Below are 27,233 nucleotides of genomic sequence, written 5' to 3'. Positions count from 1 at the left end.
CACAGCCTTAGTCAGACACTGCGGCTGGAGATGTAATTTCCTGCTCGGGTGCACATACACACTGTAGCTTTGATTGAGCTAGTGTACTAAAAACAGCAGCGTAGCTGTGGCTGCATAGGCAACAGAACCGGTAGCCACCGGAATACAATTCTGTCAGAGACCATAGGTAAGTATTCTTCCGGCTAGCCTGTGCCATGCTCGTGTTACTGCAGCTACACTGCTATTTTTAGCACACTAGCTCAAATCAAAGCTAGCACATGTATGTCTACCCAAGCTGAAAATTACACTTCCAGCTGAGGTGTAGACGTACTCTTACATGAATTATGCACCTCAAGGCTCAGTCCTGCTCTCTGAATGAGGCATTGCTTCTGCTCTTAGTTCCTCTCTTACCTCTTCCTGCTTGTGCTGCTAAGGGGAACAGGGCCAGGTTCCTGCATGCCTGGCTGTACTAGAGCCACTACAGGTGTGAAGAAGGCCCCAACAGAATAAAGAAGTGGAACATGTACCTTTAAGAAGCCACTATGTTTCTTTCTCCCACAACACGTCAAAATAAATCCACTGATTCTGTGCCATCGCTTTCCAGCAGCTGGGATCAATGCATTTACGAGGGACGATAAAAGATGGTTGCCACATCTGCCCTGTGATTAGGGAAATGACCACAGGACAGAGGCAATAACAATTTCAAATCTTCTCTCAGCTGCACTGACATCTTTCACACAGAACTGGTGGCTCTGGTCCCTACCTGAATTCACTAGCTCCCTCTCTGCTGTAGTGGCCCCACAGGAGAGCCTGGCAATGATTCTCAGTTCAGCAGCACAGCAGGGAGCAGGAAGAGAAACACCAACCAGTGAGCTCATATAATTTTCCACAAACCAGAGCAACTTCTAGCCTCTTCCACTGTTCTTCCTCTTCTGTCAACTGATCCAGCTCCCAAGAGCAGCAAAACAGCTCAAAAGATGAACAGCTAGGGAAGGGGAGGAACTGAGCCATAAAGATGCCATTAAATAAAGGTAAAAGCCTAGAAGTATCAAAACCCTTGTCCCCTCCAATCACCACAAATGTACTCTAGATTATATCCTAGCTCACATGATGGTCTCAGAAATTCTCAGAGCAAAAAAAGATAATGCCCCTGAAAGGCAGTTTCTGGTAAAGAAAAATGAAATGGACATAATTTATATTTCAAAACACACTTGAAGATTGTCTTCCTGAAACTCAGCAGGTGGCTATGATGTACACTCAAACTGTCTTTACTTAGCCAGGACAGTTCCTCAGACCAGAGTCTGTTACAAGGCTGGTTTGCATTTGTGTGTCTTGCATGTATTAGAAGGCCTAATTATATGATTTTTAACAAGATCCCTTCCCTAATCACGAAGAGTAATTCCCACTGGTCTCTTGACTCATGTTTTTACTGTTCAATTCTTCATTCCAATATGAATACAAAACTTTTACTGACTTTGGAATCAGTACTTCACTAATTATGATTTACAAATACTGAAGTCAGTGGGAGTTGGATCAGGTGTTTAATATGCATTTGGGTACCTAACTTTGACACCCATATATTAAAACCTTGGCCAATTTTTGAGCAGCTTCTCTAAAATACACACTAAATAATTAAACATGTAAAAAAAGAGACAAATAAATATAAAGATGGATCCCATAACATAAAATGAATCAATTTACATTGAGTACACACTTACACACACACATCCCCTACATTTTATTGGAGCACACTACATACAAGAAACATTTTTACCTGCTGCTCTGTAAAGTATTTTAGGTTCAAAGAATATGCAGGGGTTTTTATCTTCTATGCACGATAGTAGTAGTCCTTTGGCCTGAAGAGGACTTCTTGGAATAACAACCTGTAAAAATTATTTATAAAAACTGATTAAAAATATAATTCAGCTATTTAAGAATTAGGTACAGAGATAATATTAGGTTAGCAGGCTACTCGAGTTTACACAAATACTTACATAAAATCCACTACGGTCAGGCTTTACCAAATAATTGTTTAAAGATTAAAAACAGCTCAGAACTTTTTTCCTTTTCTACAACGGGTTAAGTTTGTGCCGCTTCCTAGAAAAAAAAAACTGACTAGAAGCAGCATGAAGGAGACTAATGATTAATATCAGGAGCAAGCAAAGCAGGAAAAACAAAACCGTGATTTTCATCTGAACATTTGCCAAACCATCACTAGCTGTTGGAAACGCTACTTGTTGCTATATGTATTTTGCGCTCTATCTTGTTCCATTTTTCTAAAAGTGCAATTGCAATTAACAATAAAAAAAATTAAAAAATAATCTTTGTTTATGCCTGATGTAGCAAAGCACTTACACACATGCTTAAATCCATTCCTCGTCAGCAACATCAGCGTGACAAAATTTAAGCACAAGCTTGGGGGTTTTACTGAATCGGGGCCTATATTTAGGAGGCTTATTTTAAGTTTAATGGTAATCTACAACTAAAAGAGGTTCTCTCTATTCTTAAATGCTACTACAGTGACCATTTGTAAATAATGTGGAAATTCCTATCTGCTACAAGACTCTTGCTTAAATTGTTTTTTCTTAATCCTGGTACGGCTGCAACGTTTATACTACAAATACAGTATATTCAATATTTAGAGAGAGACTTTAATGCAGAATACTTAAAACCTTTACTAGTACTGTTGACGTGTATCATACTCAAAAGTGACACCACACAAGTCAGTCAAATTTATATCATCTCACCGTTCAGCAGAAATTATTTCACTTAATGTCAAATAGCAGCAATTGTATTGCTTTAAATAATTTTCATCCTTATTGTCTACTCATTACTTAAAGTGTGCTAACAAGGGTAGTAAAATCAAAGTATGGTACTTAAAATGCTTTTTTGGTTCTTGAAAGTATTTTCTTCCCCTCAAAATAGACTTGGAACAGTTCTCTTGTCTGCAGTGGGTCAGACATTGAGGAATTCTGCTCACATAAGGCAGTTTGGATTCTCCAGCTGGCACTTGTGCTATCATGGGAGCCCTCTTATCATTTACTTGAGAGGGGAGAACCAGAAATGGTGAAAGTCCAACAACTTTTATTAGAGTAAAACTTTATTTCACTGTAAGATAGAGGAATGACAATTGCAATCAGCAACGTGTTTTCCTCAGAGAACAGTGTTTCAAAACAAAACAAAGAGTTAATGGAATCAGGAAGTAAACAGAAAAATCCTCCAGGATGAGGTTAAACCACATCCTATAAGCCCTGTCATCCCAAAGGCATTCTTCCCCTTTCTGACTCCCAACCACTCATTCTTATAGCCCTTCCTCTGAATATCCATGCAAGGGTAGCAAGAGCTGAGTAAATTTCATGTACTCTGGGAACCGTACACCTTGTCTCTCACACTTGAGGAAACATGGTATGAAACCCAATATCAAGGGTGAATAGTCTACTAACATGTATGGCTAGTTTTTTAAAATTAGGCAGGTGCAATTACCCAACTATACAAAGGTGTGCACATACCTGATATTTGAATGCACACAAGCCATTTATTTGTATATGCACATAGCCAATTAGGTAGCTACCACACCAGGCCACCTGTATACACAGACAATTGATGCACAATTTCATTCTGGTATCTGGATGCACACATTAGATATGTGCAACTGCAGTTCTGCAACTCATGTACCCAACTTTGAAGATCTGGCCATCATCCACCTACCTACATTGAACTGGAAGGACCTTTGATACTCAAATTTAGACTGACAGAAAAAGAAATGAAAAGGGAAAAGAAATGAAGAAGGAAAGGAGAGGAAGAAAATTACACGAATATTATAACATTCACTTCTGATTGCTGACCTTTTGAGTTTGGATTAGAAAGCACTTCCAAATATAGATGTGGGTATCAGGAAAGACATCTGATTTCAGTAAAAAAATGGCTCAAAGACCTTAGTCCAGAAGGCATCATTAATATATGCTGTCAGAACAAAGGTACCAAGAGTCCTAGTTTCACAGAGGACTTCAGATTCTGAATACAAATGTGACAGAGCCACTTAAAAAAAAAAAATACCAGATGCCATGTGTTTTTTTTCCTACCTATTTATCAGATACATATAAAAGGACCTACAACTTTGGTATTTAAGCACCCATACCAGTTAGCAGATATGAATCTTAATAGATAATGTGAGACTGTGACATAACTAACTAGTATTATCTCATGCTAATGTTATGCCTCGCATGAAGCATATGCCTATATATGCAGAAATACCAGAGCTTAGGAAACAATTCAAGGAAAAGAATGCTTTTACAATTTTTCAGAATTTTAAATTTTTTGTTTGGTCAGGACCTCTTTCCCTACCCAAATGTCATCTGTCAGAATTTCAGATCTACTCAAATCAAGTGTTTTTAATCGACACAATAATACTAGTTATACAATAAGAAACGCGAAACCAAGTTTGACTTCACTGAAGTTTATCCAAACCCAGAACTGCCAAATACCACCTGAATCTGAATAAGTTATCAAAAATAATGCCAACAAAACTCTCTCTTGAACAGATTTAAGCAGGAATTCCCCTGCAGCTATTCCTCCAACCACCAAATGCTGTTGTGGCATCAACACCACTATCATCTTTGCTCTTCTGTTTTCGATGCTCTCCCTGCTGGTGTCCACCCAGCATGGAGCGACCAAGGAGAGTGGGGAGAAAGCGGTTGTCACCTTTTACAAAAAAACTGTAGTCCCTATTGTGCAGAAAAGTTATACAAGTTACTTAATATTACTTACAAAAAAAGTTAAAAGAACATCAAGGTAGAAAAATCAAGCATTCCAAAGTTTGGGAATACAACAATTATTACTATTGGTGTAACCTTAATACAGCCTCCTTGTGCACATGCATTGAGATACAGTCTTTAATTACATGATCACATACTAAAATTTAACAAAGCAAAGCAACTGAAACAGGGTCTGGTAGGGGGAGTATTGGACAACCTTAATTATAGATGGTGCTACCAGCTCTACCTATAATAATTTGCATAAAATCATTAACTTAATTTTTTTTTTAATTGTGTATGGATTTAGTGCTGGTGAAATGTCCCCGAATAACAATTTAAGACTGTTGACATCTCAAAAATCCTAATTCAGCCTTAACTCTGAACTTAATGCAATTTAAACATTAGCAAATGTTGCGGGGGTGCCAGAAGCGTGGGTTGACTCCTGCTCAAGGTTCTTAATGTATTCTAATGTGGTAACTTTTCACTCCAAGTTTTTCTGGAAGACATGAGCGTTATCTGCCTCTGTACAATGAGCCTGAAGACATCTGTGATCAAGTGACTGAAAAGCCGATGTGAATTTCAAGTTTACCCTGAACATTAAGCTGTTGCAAATTTGCATCTGATTGTTTTTTATGAATTATATAAAAAGTAGCAATTTAAAATATCATTCAATTTGCCTTTCAGGGAATTTGTTAACAGAACATCTGAAACTAACACAAATAATGTGTTCTGATAAGCTTATGGTGGTACTGTCTTTCCTCTTTAAATGTGCAGTAACCGTTTAAACACAGTTCTAAAATGCAGTAGGAGCCACGCTATGTAAGTTTTTGCTGTTATTCAAGAAGGTATTGTTTATGGCAGGTTGCCAGTTCATACAGGGGAAAAACATGCTATAACTATATTAGGGAGTCTTCTTTTAACTCTGGTAGATATTCAGAATAAAAACAAGAATCCCTATAATGATTACACTACCACTGTTAATTTTCTGTCTACAATGGGAAGAAAAAGACATGGAACTCAGTAGAACCACAGTTCTGTTTAAACATGATCACTTCTGTTCTGTACAGAGAACCTTAAGCCACTATAGAAAGTAAGGGTATGTGTACTGTGTCATTTACTTCCAGGGTGTTCTTTTGCATGGTAAGTGAGCAAGTATTACTCTACTTTGCAAAAGGTATTAAACGTTTCATTCCCTAATGTGAAGAAAATCTACAGGTTAACTAGATGTAATACCACAATTTTCAGATACCGCCCTTTCGCTCTCTTTCACAGGTTTTTAAAATCTTTCTTGAGATGACTTTTTTGGAAAAGCATGATGATAGAAGGAAATAAGGCTGACTACACACATCACCCGTTCCTTCTTCAAAGCCATTATCAAGAAAGCTTAAAAAAAAAAGTGTATAGACAAGGTGAGTGAGGAAATCTCTTATTGAGTCAGTCACCTATTGTCAGCTGCCATTCTTTTATTTTCTGTACATGCACTATTTCAGTTGGTAGCATGTCTTTTACATTCTGGAAGAATTCTTTCCTTTATTTTTTTCCTTTCAAGGAACGTGGGGAGGTTATCATTTTCTTCCCTTTAGATCAACCTAAATAACCTGTTATTCCTATGCATCCTGTTCTCTAAATCAGACACCCTTAGGAAGGGACTCACAATAATCTTTAGAATAGTCTCAACATTTTGAAGGTTATCTTGTGCTTTAATAAATGGATAAATGGGAAAAGATAAATGGGAAAAAACACCCATAACAGGAATCAGTCTGGAATGAGGTTTTTTGCATGACAAAAAGCAGCATTTTGAAAGCAATATCACTGAAAATGCCAGGTTGTTTAAACTACTGATCCATCAAAACAGAAAGATGCTTGCCGGTGGGGAGAAAGATGGGGCTGGCTTTAAGGAATTAATATTCAAGTGCCCATCTTGGATCATATCTTGAGTTGGACACCTTGCTAATTTTCTTCCCCTGACTTCCTAAGGTGTCTGTGTCCTCCCTATCTGAAGTTAAAAATACCGTATTAATTTTCGGTATTGCATTCTTTTTGGAATAGTTATCTTAACCTGATGCTTGTATTGCTGTTTGTCTTTTGTTCAGTGTTACAATACTGTTAATTCCCCGGATCTGTGCTAACAGAGAAATTTTTCTCACCAACATATGCAACGCTTCATTTTCCCTAGCAACAAAACAAAACAAAAATCAATACCCAGCTTCCTGTCTCAGTCATGAAATAATAAGAATCTGGCGGTAATAAAGCACCTGAGTCTCTTACTCTTACATTCCCAATGAAAACCGCTGTAGGGACAGCTCTACAAGCTCCTGTTTTGAAGAGATTGTATGTCAAACGTGGACCAGACACATTATTTCTTGAAGTCTCTGAGACACTTCTGGGATATGATAATGAAATCCAATATACAAAAATAAAATGCATTCCCACCCTGAACCAGCTGCATAGAATAAAAAAAATGTTTTAGGTGAAGGGGACAAGGGGTGGGGAAGGGTTCCCAGCAAGAAATATTATACCTAATCTGATGCTCATGAGATACGAAAACATGTTGGGATTATCTCTGTACACCAGAGAAAACAAGGAACAGCTGTGATTTTTTTTAAATGACATACAAACACTGCTTTTGCTTCAGAAGTCTTTCAATTAATCAAGTGATGAAACACTTCCTTTGTGCTAAAGGCTGGAGGCTGTGTAACCCAAGGGTATGAACCCATAGATAAAAATTAACTTGAGAGAAATGGAGTTAGAAATGGCGATATCCTAGCACAGCAATATTTATTTGAGTTAGCCCACATTACAGTGTTTATGAAAATATACACCTAGTCAGGTTTCCTCTCTCTCTCTCTTCCACCTCGCACATGTGAATATCACATCACACATTTGGGAAGAGAAGATAAAGGAAACACACACGACTTAAAAATTATTTACTCTGCTGTTTCTTCTCTAAAAATATTGCAACCTAAACCTTACATTCATTAACTATTGTGGTTAAGGATGTATAGAGGCATAAAAACTGGGAAATAACTGGTTCCAAATCTACTATACACTGGTATGGTACATTAAAACAAGATACCATATATGCTTACTGGGGACAAATTACGATTACCTGAATGCTGTGCATTCTCAACAACAACAGTGCACTTAATGTAGTCTTCAATTAATAGATATCTATGTTCAATACCAGATATTAACCTTAACTGCCTTTGTTTTCCTTGTCCCTTTCTTCACCTGCTCCCAGACACACAGTTAGGTTCAAAGGATTAAATTCACCCAAAAAGAGGCTCTGAACCCTGTTTAGTCTCCTTTCCATAGACAGTATTTACTCATACTGTGAACTGTAAATAAAGTTTAAACATGAAGATTACTGTACCTTTATTCCTGGACAATGAGCAAAAAATGCTTCTGGACTTTGAGAATGATATAGCGCACCATGACCTACGCAACCCCATGGTGCTCTTATAGTGAGACTTCCACAATTAAAAAGATCTCCAGAGCGATACCGATATTTTGCCGCTTCATTAACAATCTGAAACAAGACAATCATCATTTAAAAATCCTTCATACACATTAGTAATATTCATTCCACTAACACAAGCCAGGTATACTTATACTGTTATACAAGCTGGAAATACAATCCAAATATTCCTGTTTCTACTACTATATCTTTTGTACTGGACCATGCTGTGTCTAAACTCTGGATGCCTTGCCCTGTAAGCTGAGTTCAACTTTTAGCCTGGACCTGCACGTTTCCGATTAAATTATATATAAGCATTAGTAAAGCTGCGAGTTTGGCACAGAGATTGCGGAACCCACAGATTCCGTGACTTTCCATGACCTCTGTGAAATTCCACAATTGCAGCAGCCAGTGTGCCTGACGCCAGAGCCAGACGCACCAGCCACTGCTGGAGCCACCCCCACAGCCAGTCACACTGGCTGCTGCTCAGCGGCCTGGTCCCCCAGGAGCAGCGGCAGCCCGGGCACAGGGGAGTCGGGGGCGGGGAGAGCAGCACTGGCCCCAGGGCAGCTAAGGTTTAGTCATGAGTATTTTTAATAAAAAGGTCACGGTTTACTAAAAATACCCATGCCTAATCTTAGCCTTAAACATTAGTAATACTCATCATTGTGGACGTATTTGCAAAAATCATAGTATAAAACTTGGTTTAGCGGATTATATTTTCATCCATCAGAAAAGCCACTCTCAACAACAATTTGTTTCCCTTTACTTCCCTAAACAACCTATGATAGGTACTAACCTGATCAAATGCTGGAAAAATGTAGTCTGCAAATTGAATTTCTGCAATTGCTGTAGCTCCAGCGACTGCAACTCCAATACCAAATCCCACAATTCCTTGCTCACACAAAGGGGTATTGAAAACTCTGTCTTTACCTATAAAAGAAAGAGCTCTTTTAAATACACCAAACTGCAAAAAGAAAACAATTCACCTTTTGTCCCCATAAAGTATACAATTTACAATATGCCTAATAGATTGACAAGTACATGGCTCTATGGATGGCTTGCATACACCTATAATAAGGGTTTACAACGCATTTACAAACATTAGTTAAGCCTCATAAATACACCTGTAATGAAGGGAAGTATTATTACTCCCATTCCAGAAAAGAGTTAAAGCCACTTGCCCAAGTTCACACAGTGAAAGAGCTAAAACAGAGCTAATTTCCAAGCCCATGCTATAACTGCATAAGCACACCCGCTCACATGTTGAACTGCTACCTTTGAGGCAGGTCAAACTACAAAAAGGAGAGACCATAGTCTAATTCCTGGTGCACCAATTAATAGAAACCAAACTCCTAGAGTATAAAATTCAAAGCATGGAGTGGAGCACAGGTGCAATGACGAAGTGGTGGTATCGTGCACTGATACGCTGGGCGGAAATAGGCTTCTTATCCATTGCATCAAGTTCAAATTACTGTACTCATGGATCTTCACAGCTAGAACCCTTCTTAATTGGCCACCCTCATCCTCTATTGCATTTCCCCCACTCAGTGATGTAAAACTGGTCTACTTCTCCCATAACTATCTTTACATGTTTCTGCAAACTGCCCCCAAGAACAAAACTACCCCCCTGAGCTGATGTAGAAGGCCACTACCCTCTCCTCCTTCAATTCCCTCTTCAATACCCATCATAAAAAAAATACTTTTAGTCATCTAATAAAGGAGAGCATAACATTGTCTATCAAGCATTCTTACAACTACAATACCCACCTGCGGAAGTGAAGAAACAGATTGATAGAGCCAGAAGAGTTCCCAGAAGTCTCCTACTACAGGACAGGCCTAACAAAGAAAATAACAGAACGCCACTAGCCATCACCTTCACCCCCAACTAAAACCCCTCCAAAGCATTATTAAGGATCTACAACCTATCCTGAAGGATGACCCAACACTCTCACAAATCTTGGGAGACAGGCCAGTCCTTGCCTACAGACAGCCCCCCAACCTGAAGCAAATACTCACCAACAACCACATACCACACAACAGAACCACTAACCCAGGAACCTATCCTTGCAACAAAGCCCATTGCCAACCGTGCCTACATATCTATTCAGGGGACACCACCATAGGGCCTAATAACATCAGCCACACTATCAGAGGCTCGTTCACCTGCACATCCACCAATGTGATATATGCCAGCATGTGCCAGCAATGCCCCTCTGCCATGTACATTGGTCAAACTGGACAGTCTCTACGTAAAAGAATAAATGGACACAAATCAGATGTCAAGAATTATAACATTCATAAACCAGTCGGAGAACACTTCAATCTTTCTGGTCACGCGATTACAGACATGAAAGTTGCGATACTACAACAGAAAAACTTCAAATCCAGACTCCAGCGAGAGACAGTTGAATTGGAATTCATTTGCAAATTGGATACAATTAACTTAGGCTTGAATAGAGACTGTGAGTGGCTAAGTCATTATGCAAGGTAACCTATTTCCCCTTGTTTTTTCCTACCCGCCCCCCCTCAGACGTTCTTGTTAAACCCTGGATTTGTGCTGGAAATGGCCCAGCTTGATTATCATACACGTTGTAAGGAGAGTGGTCACTTTAGATAAGCTATTACCAGCAGGAGAGTGGGTTTGTGTGTGGGGGGGCGGGAGGAGAAAACCTGGATTTGTGCTGGAAATGGCCCAACTTGATTATCATACACATTGTAAGGAGAGTGATCACTTTAGATAAGCTATTACCAGCAGGAGAGTGGGGTGGGAGGAGGTATTTTTTCATTATTTTTTCGTGCTTTGTGTGTATAAAAAGATCTTCTACACTTTCCACAGTATGCATCCGATGAAGTGAGCTGTAGCTCACGAAAGCTTATGCTCAAATAAATTGGTTAGTTTCTAAGGTGCCACAAGTACTCCTTTTCTTTTTGCGAATACAGACTAACACGGCTGTTACTCTAAAACCAATTTTATATCTGAAAAAGTTAGTGACCCAGCTCAAGAAGAGTTATAGACATAAATCTCTGGATATGCCTCAACCACCTCGCAGTTATCACCCCTTACTTACCCTTCCAAAATGATTCAATATTAGGTCATGAGACCAAAGGCAAAGTGCTGGTAGATATGATGATATCATTCCCTTTACAACTATGCCCTCTTCAGTCTTAACGCATAGAGATTATACAGTATTTCAGCTATGAAGAAATAAAGGTCTAAACTCATCTAATTTCTTTAGTGAGATGTAATAAGAGGTAGATTCTTTAGCAGAAGCAGTTAACAAATTTCAAGGGACCATTCAAGGTGAAGTGGCCCATTTATACCCCTCCAGTCACAGGGGGAAAAGGAAAGGGCACGGAAGCCAGCTGGAGGGGAGGGGTTGGCAGGGTCTGGTGTTGCTTTGAGTAGGTGGGTCCTTGTCTGTGAGGGAACTTCCTTCTGATCATGACCTTTGAGAGGCTGGGAGGTTGTTTGAGGGCCAGAAGTGGGGGTTCAGAAAATATTTCTTTCAGGATGGGGGTCCCCATTGAGTATGGGTTCTAGTAGTTTGAGGACATACCGTGGGTGTGGGATGGTAAGACACATCTAGGGGTGTGTGGTCAGAGGGGGTTTTATTTCTGTATTGAAGCAGGTTCTCTTGGGGGTATTTGGGTGGCCCATTCCATGATGCAATCTACTTCTTAGGTAGCATGTCCTTGTTTGGTGAAGGTGCTTTTAAGTACGTCAAGGTGTATATCCTGTACTTTCTCCTTGTAGCATATTTTGTGTATGGTATCTGAGTGCCTGGCCATAAATAACTGATTTCCTAATGGTCTGGGGTGGTTACTGGACCCATCAAGGTAGGTATGGTGATCCATGGATTCCTTGTATATATTTGTCTGCAGGGTTTCATTGCTGAAGCTGATTGGGGTCTCTAGGAAGTTGAGGCTGGCGTGAGACGGTTCCAAGGAAAGTTTAATGGATTGTGGTGTTTGTTGAAGTTGTGGTGGAAATCTAGGAGGAAGTTTTAAGTAGTCTGTCCAGAAGATGAAAACATTGACATATCTCAGGTATATGATTGATTTTGTGGTGCATTTGTCCAGAAATTCTTCTTCAATGTGGCCCATGAGGAGGTTGGCATATTGGGGAACCATCCTAGTGCCCGTGGCTCTTTCCATGGTTTGGACAAAGTGTTTGGCATTGAATGTAAAATTGTTATGGGTGAGGATGAAATGGATGAGTTTGGCGATGTGTTTGGGGTGGGGAACAACCCATCTGTGGGTTGTTCAGTCTTGTAAATATTTGAAGCAGGCAGAGCTGCCTTCATTGTGAGGGATGATGGTACATAGGGAAGTGATGTCCATGATGGTGACTATGGTTTTCTGAGGGAAAGATTGTTAATGTTGTGGAGTAAGTTGGATATGTTCTGGAGGAAGCTGACCTGTTGTATGGTGAGTGGTTTTAGGACTGTTTCTAGGAGTCCAAATATTCCTTCAGTAAGAATGCTGTGGCCAGATATGATGGGTCTGCCTGGGCTTTCATTTGTGTATCTTGGAAAGCATGTAGAAGGTCCCTGAGGTGGTGTGACATATCCAGAGTACAATCTAGACTGATTAACAACTGTCACCTCAGCCTTCTTACCTGGGTGCCCTTTATACTGCTTTGCTGCTGTAGCTACCAATCCCGGTCTCCTTCCACAGAGCCTCCAGCATGTAAGTCATTCCCAGATAAATTGTCCTGCAACCAGCCACTCTTGAATTACACTGTAGGATAACAATAGCACATTCCAGGTCCCAGATATTTTCCCAGAAATGTGTGTCTTGAACTGCCCAACCTTCTTCTGGACAATACAAGCTCATATAAAGTCCACCAATTTTATTAATAGAAAAGATATGAACAAATCCTGTTATCCCAAATGGATTTTCCCAAACAGTTCAATTCAAATAAACTTGTTTCATTGTTTTATCTAACCCAGTGTATTAACTACAAAGAGATTTTAAGTGAACACAAGTAATGAGACATAAAAGCCAGAATTGGTTAGAAGAAAAATAAAAATAAAACAAACTAATGCCTAACTTAAACTAGGATAAATTCAAAGCAAGGTCTCTCTCACCACATGTTTCAGCAGTTCTACTGGCTGAATGTCTACCAGTCAGGATCCCTCCCCCCCCCCCCCCCGTCCAACATTGCTTGCTTCCTTTGTTCTTCAGATATCATGAATGCTGTGGGCAGAGAGAAAGAGAAAGATCATTTGGGGCATCCCCTCCCACCCATCCACCCACCCTCGTCTCTTTTTATAGCCCTCTCCCTCCTTTGAGAAGCTTCTCCAGCTAGGAGCAGGGTGCTAGGTACTGTCCCTGAAAAGGAACTCTATGCTGTTTGTTTGTTAAGATGTAGATTTTCACTCGTGTCCCTTTTCCTGCCAATGAATAGCCACTTGGGTCATCACCGGCTATTTGATTGTGTTTACACCTGGCTGAGGCATCAGCTTGCCCTTCCTCTTGGAGGAAAAGACAGTTACCTTTTCCATAACTGGTGTTCGAGATGTGTTGCTCATAGCCATTCCATATTAGGTGTGTGTGCTCACCACATGCACCGGAAGTTTTTCCTTCAGCAGTATCCATGGGGGACCGGCTCTTGGGCCTCCTGGAGTGGTACCTGTATGGTGTGGTATAAGGGACGCTGCCAGCTCCTCCCACCCTCTATTCCTTTTGGCCGGAAACTCCGACAGTAGGGAAGGAGGGCGGGTTATGGAATGGACGTGAGCAACACATCTCAAAGAACACCAGTAACGGAAAAGGTAACTTTTCTTTTCTTCGGGTGCTTGCTCATGTCCATTCCATATTAGGTAACTCCAAAGCAGTACCCCTGGAGACGCCTGTGCTCTTGTCAGATGGGCTTTGACAATCAGTGGCTCATAACAGATCCTTATGCGCGAGGTGATCCAATTGTAAATCCTCTCCGAGGACACCAGAAGGCAGGAAGGTGGGGCATGAAGACTCTACATGCCAGCAGGACTGCTTGGAACTTTTTGACATTTATGTGCAACTTCACCTCCTCTGGGGACCACAACCTCTGTGTCTGGAGGTCACCAAGGTGTGCACCTCAACGTAAGTTCCTTGGTGTCCAACATCAACTCAATGGAGTGAGGGGGATTGTAGAACGGAGCCTTGTCCAGGACTGTCCCACAGTTGGTCCACCATTGCAGTGAGGTAAGTATTGCCTGGGGAATGGTAACGATCTTTTCCAGGGGGTCCTGGGACTGAGAATAGACTGTTCCCAGCCACTGTTACAGGGGCTGCATCCGGAGCCTGGCATGATGCACCACATAAGTGCATGCTGCCATGTGACCCAGCAGGTGCAGACAGACCCTGGCTGTGGTCAAAGGGAACACGGAGACTCCTGCGATGGAGGTTCGTCAATGGGTGGAACCTGTCTAGCGGCAGGAACACCCTGGAGCAGGTCGAGTCGAGGACCGCTCTGATGAACTCCTCTAAAGTTGACTTTTTGTCGTTCACCAGTAGGCCCAGAGTGGCATGTGGCTTGAAGCAGGGCAACATCCCTTTGGACTTGAGACCTGGAGCTGCCTTTGATGAGCCAGTCATCGAGTTATGGGTAGATCTGGATACCCCAGAGCCCTAAGTAAGCCGCTACCACCAACATGCACTTGGTAAACACTCTCGGTGCTGTCACCAGGCCGAATGGGAGGACAACAAACTGGTAGTGGTGGGGCCCCATCATAAACCAGAGGAAGCATCTGTGTCTTTGAAAGATCGCTATGTGGAAGTATGCATCCTTCAGGTCGAGGGAAGCATACCAATCTTCTGGATCCAGGCAAGGTGTAATAGAAGCCAGGGAGACCATGCAGAACTTTAAACTTTAGGTATTTGCTGAGGTCCCGCAGGTCCAGGATGGGCTGTAGAATGCCCTTGACCTTTGGGATTAAAAAGTACGGGGAATAGAACCCCTTGTTCCTGTACTTGAGAGGACTCTCGACTCGAGAGTTCCTGTACTTCATCCACCGCATGCAGCTGTAGCAACCCCTTTACCTCCTGTGTGAGGAGACTCTCTTGAGAGGGATCCCTGAAGAGGGATGTGGAGGGATAGAAAGGAACTGTAGGATATAACCCTGCTCAACTGTACTGAGGACCCATCGGTCATAGCAATCCAATCAGGGAGGAAAAGGGAAAGGTGGTTGGAGAACACTGGGACAGATGGATCTGGGGAATAATCTGGTAGGTTGCCCTCGGGCGCACCCTCAAAATGACCATTTGGCCCCTTGCTTGGCAAAGGTCGAGCCCGACTGTGCAGAGGGTGGAGGTGGGTAGCTCGGACGGCGCTTATAGTCCTTGGCTCATTTGTGGGGCTGGTCCTGCCGAGGCTGATTCCCCTGGCCCTGCGGCTGCTGCAGTTTGAACTGCTTACATGCCGGGGTTGGGACGTAAAGACCCAGAGTTTTCAAGGTGGTGTGGGAGTCCTTGAGACGACTCAACTTGCTGTCTGTTTGCTCCGCAAATAAGGTACAGCCACGGAAGGGAAAGTCCTGCATTGACTGCTGAGCATCAGAGGACAACCCAGAGAGGAGCAGCAGAAGGCTCACCACAAGGAGACAGCGGAAGCCATGGTGCGGGCAGCAGCAACAGCGGCATCCGATGCCACCTGGAGGACCACCCTGGCCACGGTCATGCCCTCATCAAGGATAGCTAGGAACTCCTTCTTGGAAGCCTCGGGGGTGTGACCCTTCAAACTTGGCCATGGCTTGCCACATATTAAAGTCATATTGGCCAAGGAGGGCTTGGTGGTTTGCCACTCTCAGATGAAGGCTGGAGAGAAGTAAGTCTTATGCCCAAAGAGATCCAGCCTCCTCGAGTCTTTATTTTTGGAGGTGGCCCTGGGTTGTCATTGTCTCTCCCTGTGATTAACTGCTTCTACCACAAGGGAATTCAGGGCAGGGTGGAAGTATATGCCCCTTGGTTGGCACAAAGTACTTGCATTCAGCCCCTTTAGAGATAGGGTCTAGGGAAGAGGTGGTCTGCCACAGGGCATTAGTGATTTTGGAAATCCCTTCATGAAAAGGTAGGGCCACCCTGGCAGGAGCCGAGGAGCAGAAGACAACAAACAGGGAATCCAAGGGCTCTTCCAGTTCCTCTGCCTGAAGCCCCAGGTTGGACGTGACCCTGTTCAAAAGTTCCTGGTGCACTTTGGCGTCATCTTGAGGAACTGGGTGAGGGGCCCCCTGTGATAGCCTAGTCTGGCAATGATGAGGAGGCTGCTGGTGCCGCAGCAGCCTCTACTTCCATTAGTGGTCCAGCAGCTTGCTCCCCTGGGTCCTCCTGGATCTGTGCAGTCTTACCCACCGAAGTCTCAAGCACTGGTGGAGACAGGAGACTGAGGCCACTGGCCTCTCCGAGGCTCCCAACACCGATCGGGCAGCCTGGGAGGGTTGGGTGAACCTCCAAGGGTTCCACAGGTACCATGGTGCCGGCCACAGTACCTGGGGCCACGGGACAGGTTTCAGTGCTGATGATGTAGGCTGACCGCAGGTACCGGGGCTTGTCCCACGGTCAGGGAACCTCACTCCATGCTGAAGGTATAAACGAAGCAGTCAGGACCGGGTGACAATGATTGGGTTGAGCGGTGGCTGTTGTCCAAGCTCAAGCTGATATGCAGCCCAAGGGTCTCAGTATGGCCACAGGAGTGGTGGCATAGAAGTCAGTGGTGGTGCATATTGATGGCTATACCAAGATAGTGGTAGTTGTGCCATCTGAGGATATCCTCAACTGCTCTGCTGTCATTGGGCACCATAAGGAGCCTGTAAGGAGTACTGAGATGCCACCTCCTTTGGTTTACTGTCAGATCCCTCAATGGAGAGTAGGGAAGCATGACAGGGCAGTGGGAAAGATTCCCATGCCAAGCAAAGACTTGGTGTGGAGGTCCCAGCAACAAGGAGACCCCAGTACATCTGTTACACAGAAGTCCCTGAAGTGTTGGAATTCCTGTGGTGCCAAATGACTTGGTGGCGCTGGCAGTACCGGGGGGATGGTGATCTTGCCCATACCAAGTCGCTGTGGTGCCAGATGAGGTGTCGAGGACAGTACCAATGCAGGACTGCATACCGGTGCCTTCTCAGAGGAGTGCTTACTCTTGTCTTTGTCCCTCAGGGCTGTCGATTCTGTGCCCGTGCCCATCTCCAACGGGTCCGTAGGCTTGTCAATGGTATCTGCCATTGAGGACTTCCGTGAGCCCTGGGTACTAGACTGAGAAGGTCTCAGTGCCGGCGGCGCAGAGGATACTAAGCATGCTGGAGAACGTTTACAGCTATCTCGGGGCTCACTGTAGGCACTTCCCACTCTTTTTTGATGAATTGTGAGAGGGATCAGTGGCTTGTTTCTTCAACCCACAGTCTTTAAGACCTTGAGGGCTGTTGGAAAGACTCATATTTGCCAGGTGATTCATGGAGTGGGTCCATACAAACCCCCTATTACCCCACCATGTGGACAAGCCCTAAGTGTACCTTTGACCTCCAAGCAAAATGCTGTGTAACCTTTGGTTAGAGCCTGGAGGTAGTATCTTCACTGCCAATAGCTCAGCCATTGTCTTGTAATCACACTCAAGTGTTTGTTGGGAAGTTGCTTATCTAGACCTATTGTGTTGATTCCTGCTGGTTCTTCCAACCACCCACTACTAAACTAAACCAGTACATTCACACCAGAAAACCCAATAACACAATAAAGCGATACAGTTACGATCTCACTGAACAGATCACATACAGCATTCATAAAATTATTACATAGCAGCTCCGTGTCTGCAAGAGGCCAGCGACACATTGTTTTTGTTTTGTTTCTAGTAAAATCATGAATTTTAATAAAGCAGTTCACAGAATTTCACATTGTTTTGGATATTTTGCCTTGAGAGATTAAAATAATTTAGTTATATTTCAAATATATTTTAAAAAGGAATTAGATGTTCTTAACTGGAAAGGTCTGTGGCTTTCATTTGTAGGAATCAGTTTGACAGAAGGCCCCATCCTGCAACATTTGATCTCAGCATTTATATTGTCCTTACAATTGCATCATCCAAACACCAGCCACATCTGAACTTCAAAACTAGGAGGTGTTCGGATTCTGTGGTTTGGAATAGGCATATCTCTACTACTTATGCTTTCCTCACAATACACTTCTTTAAAAAAATGAAAAGATTCTTGCCATGAGATTAAACCAGAGAGATTACTACTCCTGCAATAAGGGATCCTAAAAGGAGCTAGACACCTATAACTACAGTTGATTTCAGACCATAAATGAAGTGATGGTCATTTCCCTCCTCTTTCACTGAGCAATTCCTAAAAGTTTTAAAATACATTAACATGTTCAAGCCACTACACTTTTCCACAAAAAGAACAGGAGTCCTTGTGGCACCTTAGAGACTAACATTTATCTGAGTATAAGCTTTCATGGGCTACAGCCCACTTCATCAGATGCATAGAATGGAACATATAGTAAGATACACACACACACACACAGAAAAGGTGGAAGTTGTCATACCAATTCTAAGAGGCTAATTAATTAAGATGAGCTATTATCAGCAGGAGAAAAAAAAGGTTTGTAGTGATGACCAAGATGACCTATTTCTTACAAGGTTATTTGTAGACCTATGTACTTAGCATTGATTCGCTTCTTTTATCTGAACTCTTGCTCTTTTTCCAAAGTAATCACAGCACATCACAAAGACTCCCTGTTGATTAATACCTGTCTAACAGAAAAACCATTTTCTCTCTCATTTATAATTCAAAGGGAATAGCAAACACTAGGACTTTCCAATAAGGAAAGGTAGAATACAAATTTTTTTTTTAGTTATATCACATTCCTCATTTACCCAGTGTGATTATACCATCTGAGTCAGGTTCCTCCCTCTCAGGCACTGATATAATCATCACCATACTGGGGTTTAGGAAGCAAAAATCTCAACTGAACTGAGAAATACAATAAGCACCAAGGAGATAACACAGGCTATAAGAGGTAGGAGTAGAATTAAAACAAATCTGAGATGTTTCTTTATCAGATGAGCACACAAAATATGTCAAATTACCAGGAAGATCTAGAAATCTTACTATGTGAACAGAACAATTTGAGTAACACAGTAGAGAGATGGTGGGTGGCTAGATCACACTTGTCTGGAATGTCATAAGAACACCCATACTAGCTCAGAACAATGGTCCATCTAGCCCAGTATCTGGTCTTCCAACAGTGGCCAATGCCAGTTGCTTCAAAGGGAATGAACAGAATTGGGCAATTTCAAGTGATCCATCCTGTCATCCATGCCCATCTTTTGACAGTCAGAGGCTAGGGATACCCAAAGCATGGGGTTGAATCACTGACCATCTCAGCTAATAGCCATTGATGGACCTACCCTCCATGAACTAATATAATTATTTTCTGAATCCAGTTATAGTTTTGGCCTTATCATTATCCCCTGGCAAGAAGTTTCACAGGTTGACTATGCACTGTGTGTGTCTATTAATTTCTTTGGGTGACCCCTCATTCTTGCATTTTGCTAAGGGGTAAACAACACTTCCTTATTCACTTTCTCCACACCATTCATGATTTTATAGACCTCTATCATATCCTCCCCCTTAGTCATCTTTACAAGCTGAAAAGTCAGTCTTTTTATTCTATCCTCATATGGAAGCTGTTCCATACCTCGAATCATTGTTGCCATTTTCTGTACCTTTCCCAATTCTAATATATCTTTTTTTTAAAATGCTGATGAATAAAGCATGACAACCAGAACTGCACACAGTGTTCAAGATGTGGGCATACCATGGATTTATATAGTAGTATTATGATATTTACAGTCTTAAAATCTATGCCTTTCCTAATGGTTCCTAACATTATTAGTTTTTTTGACTGCCACTGCCAGCGGTGCTGAAACAATTTGTACAGTTGGGGTCCTGAGAGACATTGAACCAAACTATATCCTGTATATGAGGGAAATCACTGCAAGCCAGGGGGTATGGTAGCACCCTTAGTTCCAGCACCTATGACCACTGCATATTGAGCAGATGTTTTCAGAAAACTATTCACAATGACTCCAAGTTCTATTCCTTGAATGGTAACAGCTAATTTAGATGCCATCATTTTGTATGTGTAACTGGGATTATGTTTTCAAATGTTGCTCAGTTACCCAGTTTTGTGAGATCCTTTTTAACTCCTTGCAGTCTGCTTTGGATTTACAAAATTACTCAGGATAGTTATTGTCTGCAAATTTTGCCACTGTTTACCCTTTTTTCCAGATCATTCATGAATACGTTGAACAGCACTGGTTCTGGTGCAAATCCATAGGGGACACCACTGTTTACCTCTCGCCATTCTGAGAACAAACCATTTATTCCTACCCCTTGTTTTCTGTCTTTTAATCCATTACTAATCCATGAGAGGACCTTCCCTCTTACCCCATAACTGCTTACTTTGCTTAAGAGCCTTTGGTATGGGGCCTTGTCAAAGGCTTTCTGAATATACAAGGGTATGACCTGTTCAAGAAACAGAACAAGGGAAAAGAGCAGGGGGGGGGTTATGTTCTACATCAAGATCATACCCTTGTATTCACATTTTTAGAGGTGTAAACATATGTCTTTGGGTTACAATAAAGGGAGGAAAAAGCAAAACGTAAGGAACACCAAACGTTATAGTAACAGAATACTTTATGCAAAAAATCAGAGTGGGAAAAGGGAGATGTTACATTATAAAGCATGTTCAGAAAGGAACACATTGGAAAGTACCTAGGTAACCTGTATGGTTCAAAGTAGCAAGACCAATGAAGGCCTCACTAGACTGTTTCAAAAAAAAAAAAAAAAGGGGGGGGGGGAGCTAATGTATCTAAACCCGAAATCAACTCCCTTTATCTGTTCCCTGCATGAATTTTAAGGTTCATTAACATAATGAAACACATATATAATGAAGATTTAAAGCCTCACTATATAGTATCCAGAATTACTGAAGTATATGTTACATACTACAGGAACGTAAATTTGTATTTTGACTTATTATTATAGGAAAGCAAGTACTCCATGCTTAATGGATAAAAACAAGTCAAATATTTTTGGAGCATTTATGATGAATGAGTGAAGTCCCAGAGGGCTGGAAAAAGGCTAATGTAGTAATTAATATTAAGAAAGACAAGGGATTGACCCAGAGAATTATAAACCATTGTTTTACTTCTATGTGTGATAAACAGAATAATCAAATAGTTGATTTGACAGTACTGTACCTAAATGAACAAAAGGACAAAAGTAGTAAACAACGGAGACAGTCATACATAAATGATACTAAACTGATCTAATTTATACATGTTTCGTTTATAAATGTTTGAAACATGAAAGGGATTGGTTGGGTGGGGGTTGTCATTTTGGCAAGAGACTGTTAGTTATCTTCATTGCCTCTTGTGAGCCATTTACTCAACAACTGAAATTTAAAGTCAAGTAGACTGAAAAGCTAGACACACTGCCTTTTTATATCTTTTTTCATTTATATGGAAATGAGAGGTTTCCTAAAGGATATCTGTTCCTGATGCCTGCGTCAACCAGACAGCTCAAAACAAGGGCATACAAATTCCTCAAGCTGACTTTTGGCTATAGGTGAAAACAGTATCCCTATGTTATCTGAAACCATGTCCGTCAGCCTCCAAGGAAGGCATTATGGTGCTGCCAATTTCAATTAACCTGCCTAGCTTTATAAACAGCCCTAACCTCAGCCATCTGAACAGGTTGGTGCCCTTTTTCAAGAAGTGAAGGAAACACTATGACAAATAAAGCTGCATGAAAATTGGTAATTCCCCCTCCCCAACCACTTGTAAACAGGGCTAGGTATATATGTCAAACAAGTAAACAGGCTCATCTGGAAGAAGTATTTAATAAAGTAAATCTCAAAAACTTGAAAATATTACAGAAAAAAATACAACACCAGCTGAGTAAATGTAATTATTTTTTAAACCAACTACTGGGTCCCTCACCAGAATATATACCTCAATATTTATATGTGGACCAGAGAAAGCTGAGCCTGACAGAAATTTCCTTGTAATCTTTAAAACAGGATGACAACACATTATACCTCAGCACCCATAAATGATTAATGCTGCCTCCCACCCAAAGGAGAAACACAGCCATTTTAACAGAATCTTTTACTCATGACATTGTCTTCCCGAGACAGAAAAGTTTTTGTGGCATCATAACTGTTGTGACTGTACACACGCTGAAAACAAACAGATCAAAACCTGTAAATGTTTAAGTCTTCAACCACTAGTGATATAATGGTTCTCTCTATTTTTGAATTTTATGCTGAAAGCAAGACATTAAAACATCAAATCCTCTCTCTGCAGCAGTGCAGTCATACCACCTGAGGCTCTAACCTTGTCTCTTTTCACAAGCTAAGCAGCATCAGGCTTGGGGCTGCTTTAATCGGAGATTTTCAAAGAAGACCCAAGCGTTATAAGCAGCTGCGTCAGTGATTTAGCATGGAGTTTCTTCCCTCTGAGTCAGTACCGAACCAGTGCCATAACTTTAGAGGGTACTGTGCTGCAAGAAAAGCTACCTTACAGGCGAGACTTAAAACCAAAGACCTGACCAGTTATAGTTGTTAAATTGCTATCACTTTATACAGCAGTTTTGTTATTAGCCCCAGTGTCCTGGATAAATTCAAACGGAGTATTTAAAATCTACTTAACCTAAAACTCCACTGTTGTTTCCCTTGGAGAAGGACTGATTCATTTTCTGCCCTGAACCATTGTGTGCTGTAGATCAGCACAGTTTAAAAGCTGCTATCTTCCATTGCAGACGTGGCTGTGTGCAGACTGTACAATATGGATCATTTCACCCACCTCAGGAGTAAAGTTAAACAAGTGAAGCTTCAGTTAAGTTTTAGAGAAGCCGATTATAACTATTTCATTGGATTCAGAGTAACAGCCGTGTTAGTCTGTATTCGCAAAAAGAAAAGGAGTACTTGTGGCACCTTAGAGACTAACCAATTTATTAGAGCATAAGCTTTCGTGAGCTACAGCTCACTTCCTCAGATGCATATCGTGGAAACTGCAGCAGGCTTTATATATACACAGAGAATATGAAACAATACCTCCTCCTACCCCACTGTCCTGCTGGTAATAGCTTATCTAAAGTGATCATCAGGTGGGCCATTTCCAGCACAAATCCAGGTTTTCTCACCCTCCACCGCCCCACACAAATTCACTCTCCTGCTGGTGATAGCCCATCCAAAGTGACAACTCTTTACACAATGTGCATGACAATCAAGTTGGGCTATTTCCTGCACAAATCCAGGTTTTCTCACATCCCTCCCACCCCCATACACACACAAACTCACTCTCCTGCTGGTAATAGCTCATCCAAACTGACCACTCTTCAAGTTTAAATCCAAGTTAAACCAGAACATCGGGGGGGGGGGGGGAGGAAAAAACAAGAGGAAACAGGCTACCCTGCATAATGACTTAGCCACTCCAAGTCTCTATTTAAGCCTAAATTAATAGTATCCAATTTGCAAATGAATTCCAATTCAGCAGTTTCTCGCTGGAGTCTGGATTTGAAGTTTTTTTGTTTTAAGATAGCGACCTTCATGTCTGTGATTGCGTGACCAGAGAGATTGAAGTGTTCTCCGACTGGTTTGTGAATGTTATAATTCTTGACATCTGATTTGTGTCCATTTATTCTTTTACGTAGAGACTGTCCAGTTTGACCAATGTACATGGCAGAGGGGCATTGCTGGCACATGATGGCATATATCACATTGGTGGATGTGCAGGTGAACGAGCCTCTGATAGTGTGGCTGATGTTATTAGGCCCTGTGATGGTGTCCCCTGAATAGATATGTGGGCACAATTGGCAACGGGCTTTGTTGCAAGGATAAGTTCCTGGGTTAGTGGTTCTGTTGTGTGGTATGTGGTTGTTGGTGAGTATTTGCTTCAGGTTGGGGGGCTGTCTGTAGGCAAGGACTGGCCTGTCTCCCAAGATTTGTGAGAGTGTTGGGTCATCCTTTAGGATAGGTTGTAGATCCTTAATAATGCGTTGGAGGGGTTTTAGTTGGGGGCTGAAGGTGACAGCTAGTGGCGTTCTGTTATTTTCTTTGTTAGGCCTGTCCTGTAGTAGGTAACTTCTGGGAACTCTTCTGGCTCTATCAATCTGTTTCTTTACTTCTGCAGGTGGGTATTGTAGTTGTAAGAAAGCTTGACAGAGATCTTGTAGGTGTTTGTCTCTGTCTGAGGGGTTGGAGCAAATGCGGTTGTATCGCAGAGCTTGGCTGTAGACGATGGATCGTGTGGTGTGGTCAGGGTGAAAGCTGGAGGCATGCAGGTAGGAATAGCGGTCAGTAGGTTTCCGGTATAGGGTGTTGTTTATGTGACCATTGTTTATTAGCACTGTAGTGTCCAGGAAGTGGATCTCTTGTGTGGACTGGACCAGGCTGAGGTTGGTGGTGGGATGGAAATTGTTGAAATCATGGTGGAATTCCTCAAGGGCTTCTTTTCCATGGGTCCAGATGATGAAGATGTCATCAATATAGCGCAAGTAGAATAGGGGCTTTAGGGGACGAGAGCTGAGGAAGCGTTGTTCTAAATCAGCCATAAAAATGTTGGCATACTGTGGGGCCATGCGGGTACCCATAGCAGTGCCGCTGATCTGAAGGTATACATTGTCCCCAAATGTGAAGTAGTTATGGGTAAGGACAAAGTCACAAAGTTCAGCTACCAGGTTAGCCGTGACATTATCGGGGATAGTGTTCTTGACGGCTTGTAGTCCATCTTTGTGTGGAATGTTGGTGTAGAGGGCTTCTACATCCATAGTGGCCAGGATGCTGTTATCAGGAAGATCACCGATGGATTGAAGTTTCCTCAGGAAGTCAGTGGTGTCTCGAAGGTAGCTGGGAGTGCTGGTAGCGTAGGGCCTGAGGAGGGAGTATACATAGCCAGACAATCCTGCTGTCAGGGTGCCAATGCCTGAGATGATGGGGCGCCCAGGATTTCCAGGTTTATGGATCTTGGGTAGTAGATAGAATATCCCAGGTCGGGGTTCCAGGGGTGTGTCTGTGCGGATTTGATCTTGTGCTTTTTCAGGAAGTTTCTTGAGCAAATGCTGTAGTTGCTTTTGGTAACTCTCAGTGGGATCAGAGGGTAATGGCTTGTAGAAACTCCTGTTGGAGAGCTGCCGAGCAGCCTCTTGTTCATATTCCGACCTGCTCGGCAGCTCTCCAACTCTACTTGCGCTCTCCTACTCTACTTGCGCTATATTGATGACATCTTCATCATCTGGACCCATGGAAAAGAAGCCCTTGAGGAATTCCACCAGGATTTCAACAATTTCCATCCCACCACCAACCTCAGCCTGGTCCAGTCCACACAAGAGATCCACTTCCTGGACACTGCAATGCTAATAAACAATGGTCACATAAACAACACCCTATACCGGAAACCTACTGACCGCTATTCCTACCTGCATGCCTCCAGCTTTCACCCTGACCACACCACACGATCCATCGTCTACAGCCAAGCTCTGCGATACAACCGCATTTGCTCCAACCCCTCAGACAGAGACAAACACCTACAAGATCTCTGTCAAGCTTTCTTACAACTACAATACCCACCTGCAGAAGTAAAGAAACAGATTGATAGAGCCAGAAGAGTTCCCAGAAGTTACCTACTACAGGACAGGCCTAACAAAGAAAATAACAGAACGCCGCTAGCCGTCACCTTCAGCCCCCAACTAAAACCCCTCCAACGCATTATTAAGGATCTACAACCTATCCTAAAGGATGACCCAACACTCTCACAAATCTTGGGAGACAGGCCAGTCCTTGCCTACAGACAGCCCCGCAACCTGAAGCAAATACTCACCAACAACCACATACCACACAACAGAACCACTAACCCAGGAACTTATCCTTGCAACAAAGCCCGTTGCCAATTGTGCCCACATATCTATTCAGGGGACACCATCACAGGGCCTAATAACATCAGCCACACTATCAGAGGCTCATTCACCTGCACATCCACCAATGTGATATATGCCAGCATGTGCCAGCAATGCCCCTCTGCCATATACATTGGTCAAACTGGACAGTCTCTACGTAAAAGAATAAATGGACACAAATCAGATGTCAAGAATTATAACATTCACAAACCAGTCGGAGAACACTTCAATCTCTCTGGTCACGCAATCACAGACATGAAGGTCGCTATCTTAAAACAAAAAAACTTCAAATCCAGACTCCAGCGAGAAACTGCTGAATTGGAATTCATTTGCAAATTGGATACTATTAATTTAGGCTTAAATAGAGACTGGGAGTGAGACATTGGTGAGGCCTCATCTGGAGTACTGTGTCCAGTTTTGGGCCCCACACTTCAAGAAGGATGTGGATAAATTGGAGAGAGTCCAGCGAAGGGCAACAAAAATGATTAGGGGACTGGAACACATGAGTTATGAAGAGAGGCTGAGGGAGCTGGGATTGTTTAGCCTGCAGAAGAGAAGAATGAGGGGGGATTTGATAGCTGCTTTCAACTACCTGAAAGGGGGTTCCAAAGAGGATGGCTCTAGACTGTTCTCAATGGTAGCAGATGACAGAACGAGGAGTAATGGTCTCAAGTTGCAGTGGGGGAGGTTTAAATTGGATATTAGGAAAAACTTTTTCACTAAGGGTATGTCTACACTACGAAATTAGGTCGAATTTATAGAAGTCGGTTTTTTTGAAATCGGTTTTATATATTCGAGTGTGTGTGTCCCCACAGAAAATGCTCTAAGTGCATTAACTCGGCGGAGCGCTTCCACAGTACCGAGGCAAGCGTCGACTTCTGGAGCGTTGCACTGTGGGTAGCTATCCCACAGTTCCCGCAGTCTCCGCTGCCCATTGGAATTCTGGGTTGATATCCCAATGCCTGATGGGGCTAAAACATTGTCGCGGGTGGTTCTGGGTACATATCGTCAGGACCCCGTTCCCACCCTCCCTCCCCCCGTGAAAGCAAGGGCAGACAATCATTTTGCGCCTTTTTTGTCTGCTGCCAGCCAAAGATGTAAAGG

General features: G+C 42.4%; 1 protein-coding gene across 7 annotated transcripts in view; it reads right to left on the bottom strand.

Moving 5' to 3' along the window:
- Window positions 1–27,233, bottom strand: part of BCKDHB (branched chain keto acid dehydrogenase E1 subunit beta) — a 314,907-nt gene that overhangs the window by 241,447 nt on the left and 46,227 nt on the right. For all 7 annotated transcript variants that reach the window (XM_084622417.1, XM_084622418.1, XM_084622420.1 and 4 more), the window contains exons 4-6: window positions 8,990–9,123; window positions 8,107–8,262; window positions 1,754–1,862 (exon numbers count right to left, since the gene is read on the bottom strand). In XM_084622417.1, the coding sequence (XP_084478543.1) occupies window positions 1,754–1,862; window positions 8,107–8,262; window positions 8,990–9,123 (399 nt within the window). The remainder of the gene's footprint in view (window positions 1–1,753; window positions 1,863–8,106; window positions 8,263–8,989; window positions 9,124–27,233) is intronic.

This window comes from Lepidochelys olivacea, assembly GCF_965140295.1.
Source record: "Lepidochelys olivacea isolate rLepOli2 genome assembly, chromosome: 3".
NCBI lineage: Eukaryota > Metazoa > Chordata > Testudines > Cheloniidae > Lepidochelys > Lepidochelys olivacea.
This window is presented reverse-complemented; position numbering and strand designations above follow the sequence as displayed.